The sequence below is a fragment of the Geotrypetes seraphini genome, chromosome 2 (genome assembly GCF_902459505.1).
Source record: "Geotrypetes seraphini chromosome 2, aGeoSer1.1, whole genome shotgun sequence".
In the NCBI taxonomy this organism is placed as follows: domain Eukaryota; kingdom Metazoa; phylum Chordata; class Amphibia; order Gymnophiona; family Dermophiidae; genus Geotrypetes; species Geotrypetes seraphini.
Genome location: NC_047085.1, coordinates 365,560,098 through 365,581,588, shown reverse-complemented (window position 1 = coordinate 365,581,588; position 21,491 = coordinate 365,560,098). Strand labels below are relative to the sequence as shown.

The window sequence follows — 21,491 nt, the reverse complement described above, 5'->3', positions numbered from 1 at the left end:
TTTCTGGGATTTTTTAGCCACATTATGGCTGCGTTTCGCCAGGGACTTACTAGCGCCTTTCTACGGCTCAACTTTTGACTTTTTCCCCTATTCCTCATACCAACTGGATACTAACACCCTCGAGGGACCAGCGGAGGCTAAGCCAACGGCTCCCACCCCCTCATGTGCTGCGCGGCATGTGGAACACGAATGCTCATTGGATGGCTATCCACCACAAATATGGCATGAATTCAAGGTATCCTGGCCTGGAGTTCATCCCACCTGTTTTGAAGCAAAAACGAGATGTTTTGAGGCGGATTGGAAATCCAAGATCGTCACCACAGCAGTGATTTTAGTGCCAAGAATGGCCCGGAGGAGCTCTGAAAAATAAAAAAATAGCGATTTTAGAGGTGGGGCAACCTAATTCTAACACCAGAAGTGAAGAAAATCCAATTTTAGAGACCCCTCCCTCCCGATTTGGTCTGCCAGGCTGATACTCACTGTGCCATTCTGTATGTTGGGAGCTGCAAGTGTGGAAGCTGCAAACAGCTTACAGGGTGAGTCTCTGCCTCAATAAGCCTGGAATCTGTATTGCTGTATTGCTTATGTCTTCTGACTGCCTCTCGGGCCCAACATATCAGCCAGAGACCCCCACCAGAACCTGCACACGCAATATGAGGTGAGGAAAGCAGTCAGCCCTGATCCTGGAGAAATACTGCCATGTAGCCACACAGCCTGTACTCAAGCCAACTGTGGATGAACCTGGGGTGAGCTGTGCTTCCATGGATAGTCCCTGAGTTCTCGATCTATCTTTGCAGGCTGTCCAAGTGGGTGCATAGCAAAGCAATCTGCCCCTTGGAAGCAGACTCTCATCCTCCGAGTCTGCGCTCTCCCACAGCCAGAGCTGTTCCACAAAGGGGATCCTCTGCAGCACTGAAAAGCCTCACAAATGGTAGTGAAAAAGATTGAGTTTAAAATGAAAATAAACAAAAGCAGAAAAGACAAGCTCCTACTGTCTCATGGAGATATTTAAACGTCTCTGTCAGTTGACAGAGAGAGGAAACTATAACTTTTAGGGATGCATGTAAATAGATTATTTTTAGTTGAAATGGCAAACCTCCTTAAGAGGTAAGTAAAAAAAAAAGTGTATAGTGTATTTAGCTGCAATAGTAAACCTAGTATTACATGTGTCCTGACACAGGACAACTGATTTGGTATAAATGATGGATTATGGCATAATCATGCTGGTATTAATAACTCTGTAACACCACCACAGAGCTCCGTGTATTTCAATATAGAGCCCATGTATTGTAAAACCTCATAACTCCTTATGGTAACATCTCTACAGAAGCTAATGTATCATAACACCTTTACAGAAGTTCATGTAGGTAGCGCCTTTGCATAGACTCATGTAGGCTGCTTTGGATTGACTCCCCTATCATTAGTAGTGGTATAGAAGCTCTCAATAATCATAATTATATAAACAAGAAAAATACTGGCACATTGATATTCTAAACTGGGGGTGGGAAACCTTGGTCCCCAAGGACCACAACCCAGTCAGGATTTCCCCAATGAATAAGCATGAGATCTATTTGCATGCACTGCCTCCACTGAATGCAAATACAGTAAAACCTTGGATTGCAAGTAACTTGGTTTGCAAGTGTTTAGCAAGACAAGCAAAACATTTTATTAATTTTTAACTTGATATACAAGCAATGTCTTGCAATACAAGTACATACAGCATACACACATCATAACTGAGCCAATGGTTCTTCTCTCTCTGACGCTGCAGGAGTGTAGTAACTGTTCTAAATGAGCGAGGTGTTGCAAAACAAGTACGTATAGTATTTTGTATTAAAGTTTTGGGGTTATGGAACAAATCGTCTGAGTTTCCATTATTTCCTATGCTTGGGATTACAAATATGCCTCTGGAACGAATTATGCTCGCAAACCAAGGTTTTACTGTAGATCACATGCATATTCATTGGGAAAATCCTAAAACTGGGTTGTGGCCCTTGAGAACCGAGGTTGTCTGCCCTGCTCTCGTATGCTGGATTTTATCTTGAGGGGGGAAAATAGATTTATACCTCCACAACTGTGTCACTCAAGTGCTTTTGTTGACGAAAGAGGATGTTAGTAGCTCCAGCAACAAACCCACGGATGCTGACATCAGAAAGAAGATGATGCTGCTGTAATGCCATATATGGTAAACAAAGGTACCCCTAAAACACAGAAACAAGTAATCAGCATAAAGAGAAAAAAACAGCAATATCCTTTTCTTCAGTGTAGCCTAACTTGGGAAGAACTTTAACTGTAATTGAAAAACAACAAGCCAAAAAACAAACACTGATAAATATGAGTTTCAACTGCCAAAAGAGATATATGATCCAATCTTATTGTATCATTCCATGATGAAAACCACACCTTGGATACTTTGTTCAATTCTGGTTTCTGCATCTCAAAAAACATAGTGAAACTGGAGAAGGTACAGAGAAAGGCAATCAAAACAACTCTTATATAAGAAAAGGTTAGGGTTAGGGCACTTTAGTTTGGAGAAGAGATGGCTGAGGAGAAATACCATCTAACTACCAATTCCTCTTAATGATAGCTTGAAATATCTTGAAACCAAGAAGTCACAGAGTCCACAGACTAATAAACCCAGAAAATGAGTTTATTAAGAGGTCCGAAAGGGGTATCAGACAGCCCTACAAACCAGTTAAGTTTGAGGGGGATACACTCTTCATATACCCTACGGTACTTCCTCCTCCGTGTTAATTCTTTTTCTATTTTATTTTATTTTATCTTATTGTCTTTTTCCTTTTTTATTTTGTTACTTATTAAACATTTATACTGCTGGAGCTATATTATGAATACTTAGCTTTCAGCCTTGAAATCATTCCCCTGAACGCCAACGCGTTTCGAGTTCTTTGTCAAGGCGACATGGGGAAAGCTGAAACCCAAAAAAACATCATAATTAGCATTCCGCTAAAAAATTTTTTCTACTACTAAAATCATAGCCCTCCTATTTATTTCAATATCATAGCTTACCTACTAAGGTGAACATACTCTGCATACCGCCGCTAAGCTTATCAAAAGACAAGCCGCGGCGTCCAAACTCTGGATTTAAAACGCCCCGCCTGAATGACGACATATCCGGGGGGAGGAACTCATCAAATCATACTAAAAACTGATTAGCCTACATTTAAAGAGACCAGCAAGAAGTTAAAGGTCCGATTGAGCTAACCAATCGGAAGACTCATTAAGCCCCTTGGGGGACATAGTGTCTAAAGTGAACATCCACCGGAGTTCACATCGGTTTAACCTCCGGGCAGTGTTCCCACCCTCCCACCCTACAATAATACGATCTAGAACACGCCACTTCAAGTCCTTTAACGTGTGGCCACAGCTTATCCAGTGACGGACAAGCGGGGAGGATTCATTACGAATATAGACTCTGGATTTGTGCTCTGTAAGACGAACCCGTATAGGACGGGTCGTTCTGCCCACGTATAGCTTGGGGCAGGGGCACTGAATTACATATATAACATTCTCAGAGTTACAGGTGGTATTATGTTTGATTTTAAATATCTCCCCCATACTAGGATGGGTCCAATTTTCCCTCTTAATAAACTCATTTTCTGGGTTTATTATTCTGTGGACTCTGTGACTTCTTGGTTTCTAGATATGAGGAGAAATACGACAGAAATCTATAAAATCCTGAATGGAGCGGAACAAGTAAATGAGAACTAACTGTTTCCTCTTTCAGAAAGTACAAAGACTAGGGGATACTCCATGAAGTTGCAAATTAGCACATTTAAAACAAATAAGTGAAAATATTTTTCACTCAACCTACAATTAAGCTCTGGAACTCATTCCTAGAGCAAATGGTAAAATCAGTTAAATGTAACTAGATTTTAAAAAGGTTTGGACAAATTCCTAGAGGAAAAGTCCACAAATTATTTTTGAAGTAGACCTAGGGAAAATCACTGCTTATCCCTGGGTTAAGCAGCATGGAATCTTGTTACTTTATGGGATTACCAGGTACTTGTGATCTGGACTGGTCACTGATCAAGTTTCAAGTTTATTAGGACTTTATATACCGCTTATCAAGGTTATCTAAGCGGTTTTACAATCGGGTACTCAAGAATTTTCTCTATCTGTCCCGGTGGGCTCACAATCTATCTAACGTACCTGGGGCTATGGAGGATTAAGTGACTTGCCCAGGTTCACAAGGAGCAGTGTGGGATTTGAACCCACAACCCCAGGGTGCTGAAGTTACAGCTTCAACCACCGTGCCACACACTCCTCCTGATGAGAACAGGATACTGGACTTACTAGGGCAACTCTTATGCTCTTATGGAAAGAAGAGAGCTCAGCCAAACTTTGAAATGCTGTTTTATTATATCCACAGAAATATAGTATTGGTCAACTTGTTATGAATAAATAATTGCTTAGATCAGTGGTCCCCAACCCTGTCCTAGAGGACCACCAGGCCAATCGGGTTTTCAGGCTAGCCCTAATGAATATGCATGAGAGAGATTTGCGTATAATGGAAATGACAGGCATGCAAATCTGCTCCATGCATATTCATTAGGGCTAGCCTGAAAAACCAATTGGCCTGGGGATCACTGGCTTATATTATTAGAACAGTCCAATGAAAAGGTATTAATGAGGCACTAGAGAGCACAAATGGCTACAGATGCTTTCTTCTAAGTCTCCATTGTTTTCTCTGGTCTGATAATTCAGAGAATAAAAGCTTAATTTAATCCTTATAAGTATGGCTTCCAGGAGAATGAGAAACATGGTGGAGAATGGGAAGTAAGCGAAACCACCAAGCAGATGGTGAGAACATTTTATTTTAGTCTGTTTACATGTAAATGCCATGTAGACCAGTGATTCCCAACCCTGTCCTGGAGGAACACCAGGCCAATTGGGTTTTCAGGCTAGTCCTAATGAATATGCATGAGAGAGATTTGCATATGATGGAAGTGATAAGCATGCAAATTTGCTTCATGCATATTCATTAGGGCTAGCCTGAAAACCCAATTGGCCTGGTGTTCCTCCAGGACAGGGTTGGGAACCACTGATGTAGACAGCTATTTAAAACTTATTCTATATAGTTATATAGACACCTATATGTCTTCATAAAATTCTAGGAGCAAAGTGGCAGAAATTGTAACATTTATGTCTTGGTAAATTTACCAGTAGTCCCCTGCGTAAAATGTTCATATATTTATAAAGAATGTGCATAAATGGCAAGTCCACCTGCACTCTGTGCAGACTACACTCCTGAACATACCTACATATGAGTCACATGAAAGTACATGCCTTCTTGGCACCATGCATAACTATTAGGGTGATCCATAAAACTATGGTAAAAATTCAGCCTTATCAGAACATGCCTCCACAAGTCTGAATATGTTCCATCTCATGTAGATAAGGTATGGATAAAGTCTGAAGTAGTTTGGAATAAATTTAGCGGTCGCTCATGGTCCTACAATATCCTCATCATGCGGTTGGCTATTCATAACAATGCGGTTAGAAACCGTTACTTACTTAATATTGGTTGGATACTAAATAGCTATTCTTTGAAGCTGTTATTAACAACTAGTACTGCTGCAAAACAGAAAGTTAGTTTAGTGATAAATAGGCAGTTGAAAACAGAGTTGATGTCACATTTTAGGATAAAAACTAGGAAGTAAGAATGTCAAAGACTAGAAGCAGTGCTGAAGTATGGCTGCTAGGGAAGGGCACTTTCAGCTTCTACAATCCAAAAGTTTGATGAAACGCCTCGACTGCCCTTCCGAGTCACTTGGTCCCATTGGCCTAGCATCATGTATAAGAAAACTCATGTCTTTGATGATCTTGATACAAATGGACAAGAAAAAGCTCAACAATTTCTGGTTAAAGATCCTACAACCTGGAGAGATGATCTAAACTATTTGTATTTGAAGCTGTCAGCATCATCAATAACAGTAGTCAACAACTCCGTTGAAAGAGCAATTGCCTTAATGCAGCGGTTTAATTCAAGTCTCATAAAGAATAAGTATCAGAAGCAGCTCCTCCTTTACCTTGTTGCTCAGCAAAGAAAGACCTATCCAACTTGCTCCAAAGCCACACTGATGAATAAAGACTGAATGTAGGACCACTGTTCAATGTTTGCACTTAAATATTTTGTATTTACTGTTGGTTGGGAGAAAAGATGATCCACAATGGCCCAAAGAGATTAAGGTTTGCGACAAGATCTTACCAATACAATGAAAATTGAAAATCTTAGGAGTCTGGTTAGACTCTACCCTCAGCATGAAAGATCAAATTCTGTCTGTAGTTAAGACTACTTTTTTCCAGTTGTGATTATTAAATTTAAAATCAATAACGTCAACATATGACTTCCGTATAGTGATACAGATGACAGTCTTATCAAAACTGGACTATTTTAATGCCCTTTATTTAGGGATTACAACAATACAGTGTAAAGCCTTGCAAATGATACAAAATGCTGCTGCAAGGCTAATTTGTGGTGTTAGAAAGTTTGAGCACATAACACCTTGGTTGAGGAAACTCCACTGGCTACCTGTGCGCTCACGGATTATTTTTAAAGCATTTGTACCTGTGTTCAAAGTTATCATGGGATTCCCTGGTATCTGTTGCAAGTTATGGCAATCTACCAGCCACTTAGAACGTTGAGGTCTGAGGGTGCAATGCGCCTGTTGGTAATGGATTTCTCAAAAATACATTATGAGAATAGGAGAGCTTCTGCTTTCTCCATCATAGGAGTAACTCTGTGGAACAAGTTAACTGGACCACAAAGAGCTCTCACTGATAGTCAGAAGTTTTGTTTTTTTCCCCAATACATAAAGTTGTATGACAATCAAATATCAATAATAAAAATTAACTAATTAATACAAATTGAAAATATTCCTTAAAAAAAAAAATATATATATATCCATGACTACATAAATAGAGATTGCAATCCCAAACTCATTTCTTCAATTTGAAAAAGCTAATTGAAAAAAGTGTAACAATGGGTATCAATTATTTACCTTGGTGAAGATAGCTAAAGGCATGCCATACTGATCCTCTTCCAAGCCCGATACTAGCCCTGGAGCAAAAACTGCCTGTCCTGTGTTAGCCTGTGGCTGCACTATAATTGGAATGCATTCTGAGTTCACTGGATCTTTGGGAAAGATTTCAGCTTGTCTCATCCCATTTTCCTGTTCTCCTTCTTTTAATACATTCTCCTCCAGGACACTAGGGTCAAGGGTCTCCCAGTCACTTTCTGAGGACTCTGGAGAAGTACGGGAAGGTGGCTTCAAATGCTGGCTAGTTCCATTGGATGTCTGCACTCCACTGCTGCCATTCTCAGATTGGGAAGTTACATCTGTGTTCTGAAGCTCCATTGGACAGCTGTTAGATATATTCTCATCTTCAATGCCTTTTTCTACAATTGTGTTTGGGATATCAGTAGCACAGACTGAAATATACTTATTTACAAGTGGTATGAATTCTTGGAAGTCAGTATCCTTAGTTATACTCTTTCGTGGCCTGTACAGTGAAGAGTCTGTGAGCCCATGTTCAATCATGCCTAAAATGTAAAAGAAGTAATTTAAAAAAAGAAAGACAGGCTTTTGTTGCAACATACTGTTTTGATACAAACTCCAAATAAGGTTTTCTTTTCAGGGGGGCAATTCCGGTCTTCAAGCGCCATAAACAGGTCAGGTTTTCAGGATATCCACAAAGAATATGCACGAGACAGATTTATATATCAAGAAGGCAATGCATACAAATCTAGCTCATGGTGGATATCCTGAAACCTGAGCTGGCTGGGGCTTTGGAGGACTGGAAATTGCCTACTCCTGGCAGTTGGATACAGATAGTCATACTTTCACAGATCAGTAGAATATATGAAGTTTCTGTCTGCAATCCCTTCTTACATCTGCCTAAAAGAATTGTGGAGTTTCCATCATGGCATTTGGCCCTGCCCAGCTTCTGCCCTAAAAGAAGGCCAACGTCTAGATGGGCCTTTCCTGCCAAAGGGCCATTTGTGCAGACCAAGCAGGACAGTCAGATAGAAGTTTGTGTCTAGTTATATTTATTATGATGAGATTAGGCTTATTATGAGGTGTTATTTTTACTCAATTTTTATGCTCTATTCTAAGTGATTGCTAATTTTTAAATTGTAATCTGTAGGGAAAGATCAAGGAAGGGTTGGCTATATACTTCGTTGATGCTATATTTTTAAATTACAAATGGTTGGGGTGCTGATGGGGTTAATAACCAGCACAGAGAGGGACAGAGCACACCAAACACAATACAGCAAAAAAGCACAAAGAGTCTCAACGAACAGGGCCTTGTCTTGACCCAACATGAGCCGTGTTTTGGTGTACAATGCCTGTACTGTATAAGGGGCCAGCTAATAAGTAAAATACAATTACCAAACTTCGGGGATCATAATTATTCGTAAAGCCCGAGCAGAGTGTCACCCCTAGATACCTAACCGGCTTGGTTAAGGCATTTGGGCCATGACAATATTCTCCTTCTATAGCTTGAGGGTCCCCCTCAGGTTTTTCATCCAACTAGGCAACTGCCTAACAGGGGAAGTACAGGTAAGTAAAGTGATTTTAATTTAACAGACACCAAGTCAGAATGGCTTCCGAAACAAAATAAAGATTTATTTAAGGCCACTGGCCAGATAAGCTTCAAATCCTGCACACAGCACAGATAATGCTCATGAAAAACATCCAGCCAATAGTTTAGCTTTTATTTACTGGTAATAGTCCTTGCATAGGAAAAGCTCCTTGACAAACAGATTCCAGTTCACTGCACTGGAGCAATTAAAAATGAAAACAAAAAAAGTAGCAAAGTCCAGGATAAACACTTCACAAACTCCCCCCCCCCCAATGTATTCTTGGCTATGCTTTCTAGCAGATGTTAATGGCCGTGCTGGTTTAACCATGGCTTTGAAAAGGCAGTCTATACCAGCTTTGCTCATGAAACACATTCAGCAGCATTGTTCTGATGACATACAGTTTAAATAGTTCTTTTGAGACACAGAGAATTTCTTATGACAGAGAAACACTTGCGCTTTAACAGTCTTTAGAAGGAACGGTTCATACAACTGGCAGGTCTAGCTCTGGCTCTGCTATCAGTATCTGTAGCAACCTCCCTGAGCTAATCCCAGCTGCACGCAGCACATTAATCAGCACCAACGTGGGAAAGAGAAACTGACTTCAATGTAAAGCAAAATTCAAAACTCTTTCACTTCTCAGCAACCCTCTTCAAAAATACAGTCAAACCTCGGTTTGTGAGTAATGTGGTTTGCGAGTGTTTTGCAAGACGAGCAAAACATTCTCGCAAATCGTGACTTGCAAACTGAGTGTTGACTCGATTTGCGAGCACTGCTCACCCCCACCTGCCAACTGGCATCCCCCGCCCGCCCAAACCGAAGCCTTACCCCATCTGGCACCGGCACACATCCCACAGGACGTGCCGGTGCCGATGAACAAAGATCCTGCCTCTTGCCTGGGCCTTGAGCATCTGCGCATGCTCAAGGCCTTCTGACTCTCACTCTTCCTATGGGGAAACTCGCTTTGATATATGAGCAATCTGGTTTACGAGCATGCTTCTGGAATGAATTATGCTTGTAAACCAAGGTTCCACTGTATTGTGCCTTCACACACAGTGAACCAGAATTTCATAGCAGCAAACAGGAAAGTTAAGAGCAAATCTAAACTTACAGTTTTAGCTGATTTGCATGGCTTCAGCTGGTATGCCTGTGCTGATCTCCATAGCTTCAGGCTGTGGGAGAAACTCTGAACTTGTACAGAGAGGAGATTCTCCTGCCTCTTGCATGTCCCAGTCAGAAGGGAAATCTCTGGAAAGAGACTCACGCTGGACTCCTGGACTTTTTGTGGTCAGACCAGTTCTCCTTGCCCTGCCCCCAGCTTCCTTCCTGGTCTGCAGCTTCCGGGCCTCTGAGGCTCTCTCCATGATCCTGTCTCCCCTTCTTCTGCAATCTAAGCTGACTTTTCAGGAGCTCTAAACCACGCCCTCTAAGCTAGGGCAGGAAAGCAGACTCAGGCATTTCTTTGGTAGGTTTCTTTCCCTTGCTTCTGACAGCCCTCTGCCTTAAAGGAACAGGACTCCTACCAGGTGAACTCTGGCTCATCTCAGCAAGGTCCATGCTCTCCCAGGGACAGTCAGTATTACCTGGAGACCCATCACTCACTTGGTCTGCCCTCTTACAATGGGGCTTAGGCAAAACCCTGTCTTTCCTTGGGGCAAACCTTGACTTAGACCTAGGTTTGTCACAAGAGAGAGTACTCTCTTAGTCCTGTGTTGCTTCAGCAGGAAAATTAAAGTTAATAAGCCATTCTTGCAACAATGGTAGGGTCAGAGATCAAAAAATCTGTTGGATGGAAAGATTAGGTACTTACCTTGATAATCTTTTTTTCTAGTAAATAGGCAGATCTTTCTGGAACACTTTGGTTGTATATCTGGTTGCGAGATCCTGCATAGAGAGCTTCATTTACATTTTTCAGCTCTGCCTCCCATCCCTCTGGGCTGTCCTATAATATCACAGTTCGTATCAAAGCAGATGGTCAGCCCTAGAGGAGAAAGGGTATGGGGGTCTCTCCCCAAGAAACAAGTCTGTTCTGCTTATATCATAATATATAACATGAAATAATCATGAAACATCTAAACATTTAACCTTATAATGTGGTGGAATGAATAGGCCACCTACTGTACCTGGGTGCAACCAGCACTAATAATCATGGAGTTCTGCAAGATGCCATATACAGTATACTTGAATATAAACTGAGATTTTTGGACAAAAAAAATGGTCCAAAAATGGGGGTCTCGGTTTATATTACAGTCTTCCCCCTTCACCACTGCAGCTACCCCTCTGAACAGGCAAACTTTTGCTACCACGTTCAGCGCATACCAGCATTCCCGCTCCCCATTGGAACATCAGCTAGTGCTCCCTCCCTCCCAAGAAAGAGTAATGCCCACACCCATGCTTCAACCCCCACTAGAACATCAGCTACTGCTCTCTTCCAAGCCAGAGGAACACCTGCTTCCCCGTCTGCACACTACCGGAATGTCAGCTAGAGCTCCTTCCTTCCCTCTCTAGCAAGTGAGACTGACATCCTCCCAAGCCTACTGTGATATCCTGGTGGTCTAATGGTGCATTGGGGCAGGAATGATTCCCACTTGTTCCTGCCCAATAAAAATATATAGGACTTTGCTTATCATGGGCCATGCAGGACTCTGCTTATCATGGGCCATGCAGGAATACATACAGAAGTCCTTTCTGTGGCCATGGCTGCACCAGGGTGTCCAGACCAGTGCTTCATGGCTCGAATCTTCAACTGAAAAACCCGAGTCATTTTCTTGTTGGTCACTCATGCCTTGAGGTCAAATGCTGGGTGCCCCCATGAATCACAATGCTGTCAAATGCATCATGAGACAGCCCATTCTCTGGGATCCAGAGTCTGCTGGCTGGGGAAATCCACTTGCACATTGTCTACTCTTGCTATTTGTGTCACTGAGAGGGTCAACAAGTGAGTCTCCACCCACTGGAACAGCATTTGGGCCTTCAGCACTCTTGGTGCCTCCCTGCCCATTGACATAGGCTACTGTGGTTGCATTGTCTGAGAAAACTCATACCGCTTTGTCTTGCAGTAAACTTCCAAGCACCTGCAGTACCAAGCAGATGGCTCTCAGCTCCAACTTGTTGAATGACCACCTTCTCTGGGCAGGAGACCAGCATCCTGTACCAGGCAACCTTCGCAATGAGCTCCCCAACAGTAAAGGCTGGCATCTGTCATCAGGATCACCCATGTGGAGATGCGAAGTTGCACTCCCCAGGATAGAGACTGTGGCTCCAGCTACTAGTTCAGATTGCGATACGCCTCTGTTGTCCAGGGTAGGGGTATCTGCAACGTCTCCATTTGTGGTAACCAAGGGAAAAAGAGCATAAATGCACCCTCGCCAGGTAAGCATGTCTATTGTTGCTACCATTGATCTCAACACCTGCAAGTAATGCCAAGCTGTTGGTGCTGGCCTGTCCCGAAATTCCCTGATTTGACGTGAACTTCACTCTGTAGACTTCAGGGAGAAAACTTTGTTATCCTTCATGTTGATAAAGACATCCAAATACTCCAGAACTGTGTTGGCTTCAGGTGGCTTTTTCAGAAGTTTATGACCCAGCCCAGGCCCTGAGGAAGCTGGAACCCTAACCCCACTGCCGTCCTTCCCTCATATATGGACGGAGTTTGTATTCATCAATCATCCAGGTACGGATGCATTTGTATCCCCTCCTTGTACACATCACTTACTATTTCCTAGTTCCCCCACCCCAGGAGTCATGTCATATGCAATGCTAAAGTGAGATTCCTAGAAACGTAGAAAGATGACGGCAGATAAGGGCTACAGCCCATCAAGTCTGCCCACCCTATTGACCCTCCCTATTAAGTCTAATGACCCCCTTAAGTATGATTGTAATTATACTTCCACTCTACTGACCCGCTCTTTCAAGTCTATACCCTAGTGACCCTATCCCTTGGCATGACCCTCGTAGGGATCCCACATAGGTATCCCATTTTTTCTTGAAGTCTGAGATGCTGCATGCCTCGATCACCTGCACTGGAAGCTTGTTCCAATGCTCAATCACTCTTTCCGTGAAGAAGTATTTCCTGGCGTCTCCACGAAACTTCCCTCCCCTGAGTTTGAGCGGATGACCTCTTGTAGTCGAGGGTCCCTTCAGAAGAAAGATATCATCTTCCACCTCGACCCGTCCCGTGATGTACTTAAATGTCTCAATCATGTCTCCCCTCTCCCTACGCTCTTCGAGAGCTGGCCTCTTCCTACCCTTGAATCTAATGGAAATTAGACAAATCATTCACTTTTTAAGGTCAGAGATTAATTGTTTTCCCAGATATTTCTGAGACTACCTGGAAGAGAGAGAAGGCATTCTTGGAGCAGCAGCAAAGCATAATGGTCACTGGTACAGATTTCTTTTGCACGTATCCTTCTAAATGTATTGCTAAGCTCCAGAGACTCTGTCATTTTTTTTTTTTGAACTTCAACAACTAGAAGATTTCTTTATAGAACATCTGCCAGGGTCTAATTATGTAATTTCATGAACATGTATATTTTTGAAAGGAGGATTTATTTTGCTGGTATACAATTTATGAGTTTTTTCCCTTCTAGTTTGATGATGATTGTTCTTTCTTTTAATAGATTTAGGTTTCCTTCTCTTTTAAACTGATTACTGATAGGATTTTTTTTTTCTTGAATGACACCATTACTGTGTTATACATATTTATATTCTCTTGAAATATTTTTTGTCACTTTAATTTTTTCTTTTTCAAGTGTTCTATACAAAATATGAGGGTAAATAAAAAAGTAAAGGCAAAATACATTTAACGGCTTTACTAGAAGTAACTGTGAGCAATTAACATCACTTTTCCATATATTCCCCATGCAAGACAACATATTTGTTGTATCATTCAACTAGCTTCTGCGTGCCTGCAGAGAAGACGTTTTTCGGCTGCTCTCGAAGCCAAATGAGCACCGCTTCCTTTACTTCATTATGCTTTATCTTTTGCTCTCCGGGTCACAGTGATGCACTCATGTCTTGTTGCTGGTGACAATTCTCTCCAGAATACTTGGATCTTCTTCATACCGCCTCAGGAACTAGGTTGCAACCTCCACACACTGTTGCTTGTGCAGATCAGTAAGCTGTTTGGGAACTCATTATGTGCAGACTTTCCTGTATCCCAAGTCATCCTGCATTATGACAAATGCAGATCCATAGCTGATATCCAAATTTGCAGCCAATTGAGACACCTTATCTGTTGGTCTTCTCTAATCAAGGAATCCTGTCAATGTGATCTTGTATGCGCAATGTTGATGGGTGACTAGAAAGACCTCGTCGGTTACACCTGTTCTTCCTGCTTTAAACCTTTTTATCCACTCATAAACCTTTCGTTGATTCATGGTGCTATGTCCATACTGAGTCAATATTAGATTGTGAATTTCCACAGGTTTCACTCCCTCTGCCTAAAGAAAGTGAACTACTGCACGTTGTTCTTTGATAGTGCAATTTTGCAATGGAGTCCATGTTTCTGACCTTGTGAATGCCATAAGACTAAAGGCCGAGCACTGCATTGTGCATGGATAAACTATCCAAAAGGCAATGTACGATTACATATGTTGCATTTCACTAACTCTGTTCTGGTTATCATGTAATTTAACAATTGCCTTTAATTTCTGATTCATTCTTGTACTTGGGAAGAACTCTTTAAACCAGTGTCTCACAAACTCTCTGGAGCCATGACATACTAATTTTAGGACTGTAGCTGGAGAGCCTTCAGAAATGTGCGGATGTTGCATGCATGACATCATCACATTGACATCCGCACCTGTGTGGAGGCCCTCGAGATGGGGGTCCAGAGTCATTAGTGGGGGGTGGGGGTGCTGGAAGAGAACAGGTACCTTCAAGGAGCAGAGGCACTGGCTAACTACCTACAGGACGTGCCTCTCACCACAACAGGTATGTCCTGCAAGCAGTCAGCCGGTGCATCTCCTCCTCTCCGGTGTCTCAGGTCACACCGGGAACCTCTCCAAGGCACACAGTTTGCAATACACTGCTCTACACAGAAAATAAAAATAATAAAAAGATAGGCATCTCCAGAACTGGTCCTGAAAAATCTGTTACCACAGTGTTCATAGTCTCTACCAAAACGAGATTTGAGAACATATATATGTATAAACCGTGTTTCCCCGAAAATAAGACCTACCCTGAAAATAAGCCCTAGCAGGATTTTCGGGGTAGGTCTTAATATAAGCCCTATTCCTAAAATAAGCCCTAGTCCTGGGATTTGCCAACAGTTTCCCTTCCCTCCCTCCCATCCCTTGTACAGCAGGACTCTTGAGAGAGCACCCCCTCCCCCCCGAGCAACCACCATGTAGCCGAATCCCCATCCTTCCCTCCCTCCCATTGGAACCCAGTCGCGAACCCTACTTACCTCCCTAAGCAGCGTCGGGCCGGCAGCTCTCTAACAGGCTGCTTCGGCCTTGTCTGCTCGTGAATTCACTCTGCCGCATTACTGATGACATCATCAGTAACATAGAAGAGTGAATTCACGAGCAGACAAGGCCGAAGCAATCTGTTAGTGCTGCCAGCCTGATGCTGCTTAGGGAGGTAAGTAGGGCTTGCGGCTGGGTTCAGATGGGAGGGAGGGAAGGATGGGGATTTGGCTGCATGGCGGGTGCTCGGGAGAGGAGGGAGTGCTCACTCAAGGGTCCTGCTGCACAAGGGATGGGAGGGAGGGAAGGGAAGTTGGGCAAGGGTCCTGCTGCACGAGGGATGGGAGGGAGGGTAGGATAGAAGCTGGTCAAGGGTCCTGCTGCACGAGGGATGGTAGGGAGGGGAGATGGTAGAGAGGGGAGCTTGAAAATATCTGCATAGTAAATCAAAAGTTTGTATCTTTCTCCTGTCCTCTTAGACTTGTAGGAACTAGGGTTTTACATCTAGGGTTGCACATGTGTGTGTGGGGGGAGGGGGGGAGAAAGGAAAGAAGAATAATTGGGGTGAAGGAGAGGAAGGGAGAGATGATCATGTACATACCCCGAAAATAAGACCTAGTGTGTTTTTTGGGCCTAAAATTAATATGACACTGTCTTATTTTTGGGGAAACACGTTACTACATAAAAGGAGAAATGAGAGAGCAGGATATATGACAGTTCTTCAAATACTGCCAAGATATACACAATACAGAAGGCATTATGTTAGGTAATCTTCTGTTACCCGAATATACTGTTATTCTTCACTGTATCCTGTGAGTACTCGAATCTTTACTATGTAATTCCATCGGATAAATTCAGATATCGTCCAATTTGTAATTCTCAACTGTATCATGGAATGTACATGAATTATTGTTATATAATTCTCTAGGTAATGTCCAGATATCTTCTTATTTGTAATCTGCTTAGAACCGCAAGGCACAAGCGGAATAGAAATCACTAATGTAATGTAATGTAATGTAATGTTATCTATGCTCGTAAATTAGGGAAATCTCTTTTCTTCAAAATCACCAAGCTTTGGAATAACCTTCCTACCCAGCTGCGGAATCTGAGCTCCTTCCAATTATTCTGAAAACATCTGAAAACTTGGCTATTCTCACAAATGTAAATTTTGCTGCTCTCTTTATAATCACTAACTCTTATTATGTTTTTTTCCTTACTTAAAAGTACATGTAAATCGTGCCGAGCTCTATCTTTATAGAGAGGATACAGTATATAAGCTTAAGTTTAGTTTAGTTTTAGTTTAAACAATGTCTTATATAAGAGGTCCTAACATAGGATTCTAAAGGAAAACATCAGAAAATATTTATTCAAGGAAAGGTTGTGGAAACATGGAAAGGGCACCCAGGGAAGTAATGCAGATAAATGCAAAAAGTAGCATAATCCAAGAAAGCATTGGATAATCACAGAGGATCCTTACTTGCAAAGGTGTTAAAGAAAAGCTAGAGATCAACTGGGAACCATGGTTCTGCACCAGGAAACAGATCGAGAAGACTATATGAGCCTTACAGACCTTATCTGCCATTTTATCACATTTCTAAATTTCTAGGCTCAAACTGGTCTAGAATTCAAGACACTCAACCACCACTAGACTTCAAAATACGTAATATGCATAGTTTCTCTCCAATTCAGTACAACAATCATATGCAATAATAAACTCTCATCATCACTTACTTGGGAACAGTGAGAGAACAGTCATCAGTGTCCCCACCAGCCTATTTACTGGAGACACATAAAATAGAATCTGTAAAAAAAATGAAACAGTCATAATGAGTAAAATTACTATACTTTCATATGAGTGATGAAAAAGATGTAAAACCCTAGTTCCTACAAGTCTAAGAGGACAGGAGAAAGATACAAACTTTTGATTTACTATGCAGATATTTTCAAGCTTGGTGATAAGGCAAGTTTGGGATGTTGGGTTCAACAAAAGAAATACAAGCTTTCGTCTAAACCAGGAGAAGCAGGGAAAGGAAATGTAGATTGCCAATGTACTTCAGTTTTCTGTTAGAGGGATGTTTTGCAGCATTACGAAGATCTCAGTAGATACATATAAAGTGAAGTTGCTTACTTGTAGCAGGTGTTCTCTGAGGACAGCAGGCTAATCAGACACACAAGTGGGCGATATCAGTCAACAATGATGGTCTTTCAGAGAATTCTGGAAAATCCCCACCACTGTGGAAAACATGCAGAGCATAGCTCATGGAATTTTTTCTAACTCCATTGTATCTCTGTATTTGGTGTGAGTGTGTACACATAGTTGTGTGCAAAAACAAAAGGTATTCCTGGTCAAACTATATGTTTCATCAATCTCTAAGTGAACACAAGCTGATAACCTCTACATCTTAGAAGATTAAACATAATATCTTTCTGCTAATTTTTATACAAGTAATCACTATTCACGTGCTGAATTTATCAGACTGAAAATAATATAAAAGTTAATATGGTATGTGCAACAAGTTTGGATACTTTCCAGTTGATTCATTACTATTTTTTAAATGCTCTAAAATTGTAATTACATTAAGTCTTCAATTATTCAGATGAAGACAATTCTTTTTTTTTTCATGGTGACTTTTTCCAAACTCTCAGCTTATTATTGTTGTTCTATCTCCACAATCATGGGTTTTTCCAAGTCACTGTCTTGATAATTTACTCTTAAAATGTATGAGAAGGCAATAAAAAAAATTTAATAGCTTCCAACTAGCAATAAATGGAAATTACACTTAATAAATGGAAATTACATGGAATTTGAAGGTAATGTAAGATCTGAAGGCTAAGAAAAATCTATTATAAGACAGCCTAAAAACTAGTCAGTTTTGCAAAACAGAGCCCCCAGATCATTGCAAATGACCTGCTGCAAAGTTTATTTGATATTAGAGTTGTTATTCACAGGTCCATAGAACAAACTTGCTTTCTTTTCTGAGGAAGTGCTGAGCAAATGAAACCTCTCTGAGTGAGAAACATTACATTGCTGGGAGATTTTGTAAACTAAAGCTTCAGACAGAATAGAATTTGTGGGTTTATTGATAAAATCAGTTTTAATTTCCATTAAAAAACCCAAAAATTAGTTATTTGCTTTGGTTTAAAATTCACCCCTAGAACATTCAAGGGTATGTACTAGATTGATTAAAGGATCATACATTTTTTTGCCTCAATTTAGTTTTGGTTTTCATCTGCCCTAAATACATCTCTCGATTTACAGTCAATTATTCAATCCCCTCTTTTACAAAGCTGCGGTAGCAGCTGCTCTGTGACAAACACTCCAACACCCATTAAATCCCTATGAGTGTCAGAGCAATTACCGCAGCAGCAGTCACTGCCGCTGCTTTGTAAAAGAAACCCCAAATTAAGAGGATAAGAGTGACAATTTCAGAATATTTTCACTAGCAATTGATTCAACATAAATAAATCATTTGTACTTTAGTGAGACGCAAAGTAAAAAACATAAAATATAGAAAATAATATTAAGGGACTTTATATTACTTTAGGTATCCCTAGTTATTTAAGTTGTTAAGGAAGTAAACAACTCACCAATACTATAGTCCAGAACTCTGGAGTCTCGATGCATTGATTACACCATAGTATAAGGAAAAGGGATTCATATTTGGAAGGAACTAAGCTACATTCTGGGGAAGGGGGAACCTATTTAAAAAAAAAATGGACTTCATGTTAACCTGGCAGAAACCATCTATATTTAAAAGCAGATAGAGCAATTGGGGGAAAGCTGACAGCTACTCAGAAGTGCCTGGTTCAGAGAAAGTTATCTTTGAAGGATATTATCACAAGAAGGAGGTTAGGGCATCCCAACAGAAAGCCTTGACATGACCTTCTAGAGAAGTCCATCTGAGCAAATGCAAAAGAGATGCAAATGCACTAGCCAATTACATAGGATAAGCTTGGCTACAGCAAGCTCTGGTTTACTGTAGTTAAACTAACAAAAACTGAAGTGGGACTTAAGGGCTTTAGTCTGCTCCAAGTAGAATGCTAAGGGTTTTTTGGTTGTTGTTTTTTTTTGCAATTCACTATTGTGAACATGTGGCCTGAGAAAATAAAAAGCTGAAAATCTGACACTACCTTAAGTTATAGATCCTATTCCTACTTAAGATCATTCACAGAACTATCCTATTGTTGAAAACAATTCATGTGCTATGGTTTAAATAGTAATCATTGGAGCTCACAGATTCTGTAGTAGTTCCCATCACCAAAAACAAGACCTTACAAATCAGGTAATTCAACCCACATTAATTTTGTCGATCAAAGGGAGCGTTCAACAGAAGCAAACCCCACATGAACTGAACTAATGGAAGTACAGAGCACATGACAACCTCTTGGCACAGACAGAACAAACTGCCCCAGTGCAGAATTAATTTAACACTTATACTGCATGTTCAGTACAAGCACCCCTTGCTTTCTAACAGAAATGCACATATCCCCTGTGCCACAGTATACTATTTGACCTCTGATTGCACCAACTTTGTTTCTAATCACAGCAGTCAATGAATCTTCTACATATTTTTTGCTGCCTCAGCCACCACAGCCTTATAAACCTAAATTAAAAATGTTTTATGAATGTGCCAAGGCTACTGTAAAGATCTGTCATCAGTTCAACATCAACAACCACGTATAATGTTCTCAAGCCATGGTTGTTACTCCTGGCACAAAGGAGTACTCATCTCAAAATCTGATGTCTCTCTGCTGCCTACTTTTAGACTCCATACTTGTTGTGCTCAAAGCTCTCTCTCAAAATACCCTAGAAAGCTACACAGATGAATTTTTTCCCCCCTCTGGAATCTTCCTTAGAAAACGTACTCTGCAAGAACCATCCCTCATTTCTAGAAAAATTCAGAATGCATTGAACACATTAGAATAAGGTTTTTTTCTTTGGACTTTTGCTGAGTAATCATTAAAAGACATAATCATGTTCCCATAAAATAGGAGGTATTGACTCGCCCCTATGCCTGAAATGTGGCTGGGATTCCAATACTTTAGCTCAGAGGTGTCAGGGCCACATCAGCTGAAAAAAATGTTTCTGGGGGCCGCACAAATGCGCAAACGCTGCAGCAAGACAGAGGAGGGAGCCGGCAAGATGGTAAACACCTGGGGGCAGCAGAGGAAAACACTACATCGCCCTCGACCGGGGCCGCAAAAAATACTTCATGGGGCTGCATGTGGCCCTTGGACCGCTGGTTGGACACCCCTGCTTTAGCTCATTCCTTTTGGGATTGTTAGACTATACAAGTTTTTTGGAAGTCTATAGTTCATTACTTCCAAGGCTTATTTTTGAGACCAATTGTGGGTACCGTGGAGCATTTGGTCTTTGATCTGCCTGGGGCTTTTCATGGCCTTCCTAAGGGGGGGTCCCCTCTGGTGTTGTAAGGTGTGTCTTCTTGCTCGCAAATGCATTTTGCAATCCTGGACTGTTTCTGAGCCTCCCTCTTTTTGGACCTGGAGAGCTCTGGTGCAAAATTTAGCCATGTGGGAGGCCCCGAGAGGCGGTTGGTCGCCCTTGTCGCCGGCATCACTTTATGCTTGTGTGGAGAGTCTATTTGGATTCCTTATCTCCTCGAGGTCGCAGTCTCCTTTTGAATCTTCTTGCTTAGTCTTGTTGAGGTCCATCGCGCTCACCCCCGGGTCACCACAGGCACTTCTTTTTTTGTTTTGTTTGTTTGGGGGGGGGCCCTTTTTACTGCAGCTTCCAAGAGCTACCAGAGCACGGGCCTTTGACATATTAGAGATTTGTTGGTTGTCTTCTGTACGCTTCATGGGAAAAAGGGGGGGGGGGGATTCTGTTCGGGGGTTTTTGCTGTTTGGGTAGGGTTCAGAAGGGGGGCGGGGGTTTTCAACTCTTGTTCCACCAAAACAACACAACTTTTGTATTGTTGGATGCTAATTCCTTTGACTTTGTTGTCTTCTTTGTTGTTTTGTATTCATAATAAAACAGATTTGAACATAAAAAGGCATAATCTTGTTCCCTTCAAATTCCATTGAATTCTCTGAATATCAACACATCTGCCCAAAATAAAATTCTGGCAATAACTGCTCTGGGATGACCAGTGTGTTCTCTCAATGTGCCCACTATGAACGCCATTCCAAATTTTATTGGTTCTGAATTCATGTCCAAAGTCTAAAGCAGATATTTGTCATAAAATAGTGTGCAAGTTCACTTTCTCTCTCCAGTTCATGAAAATTGTTCTGAATTTGTTGTGACATCCTGTATTCTTCTGGCCTTTGATTATTTATTTTATTATCTCTTTTCTTTACCACTGTTAGTTGGCTCAATCTATATATTCTTCCTGTGTTATAAGTTTATTTTTTTCTCTGGTTCTGGCAATATCTTGTTTTCCACCAGCTCATTTTATTGAAAGTCATGCAAAGCAATCATGTGCTCATATTCCTTTTTCATTAAAAATTTTGTCCAT

At 41.3% G+C, this 21,491-nt stretch overlaps 1 protein-coding gene across 2 annotated transcripts in view; it reads right to left on the bottom strand.

Annotated features, from left to right (window-relative positions):
- AVL9 (AVL9 cell migration associated) overlaps positions 1-21,491 on the bottom strand; it is a 130,972-nt gene that overhangs the window by 32,606 nt on the left and 76,875 nt on the right. For both annotated transcript variants that reach the window (XM_033930580.1, XM_033930579.1), the window contains exons 9-11: positions 16,747-16,816; positions 7,023-7,564; positions 2,067-2,201 (exon numbers count right to left, since the gene is read on the bottom strand). In XM_033930580.1, coding sequence (XP_033786471.1) covers positions 2,067-2,201; positions 7,023-7,564; positions 16,747-16,816 — 747 coding nt within the window. The remainder of the gene's footprint in view (positions 1-2,066; positions 2,202-7,022; positions 7,565-16,746; positions 16,817-21,491) is intronic.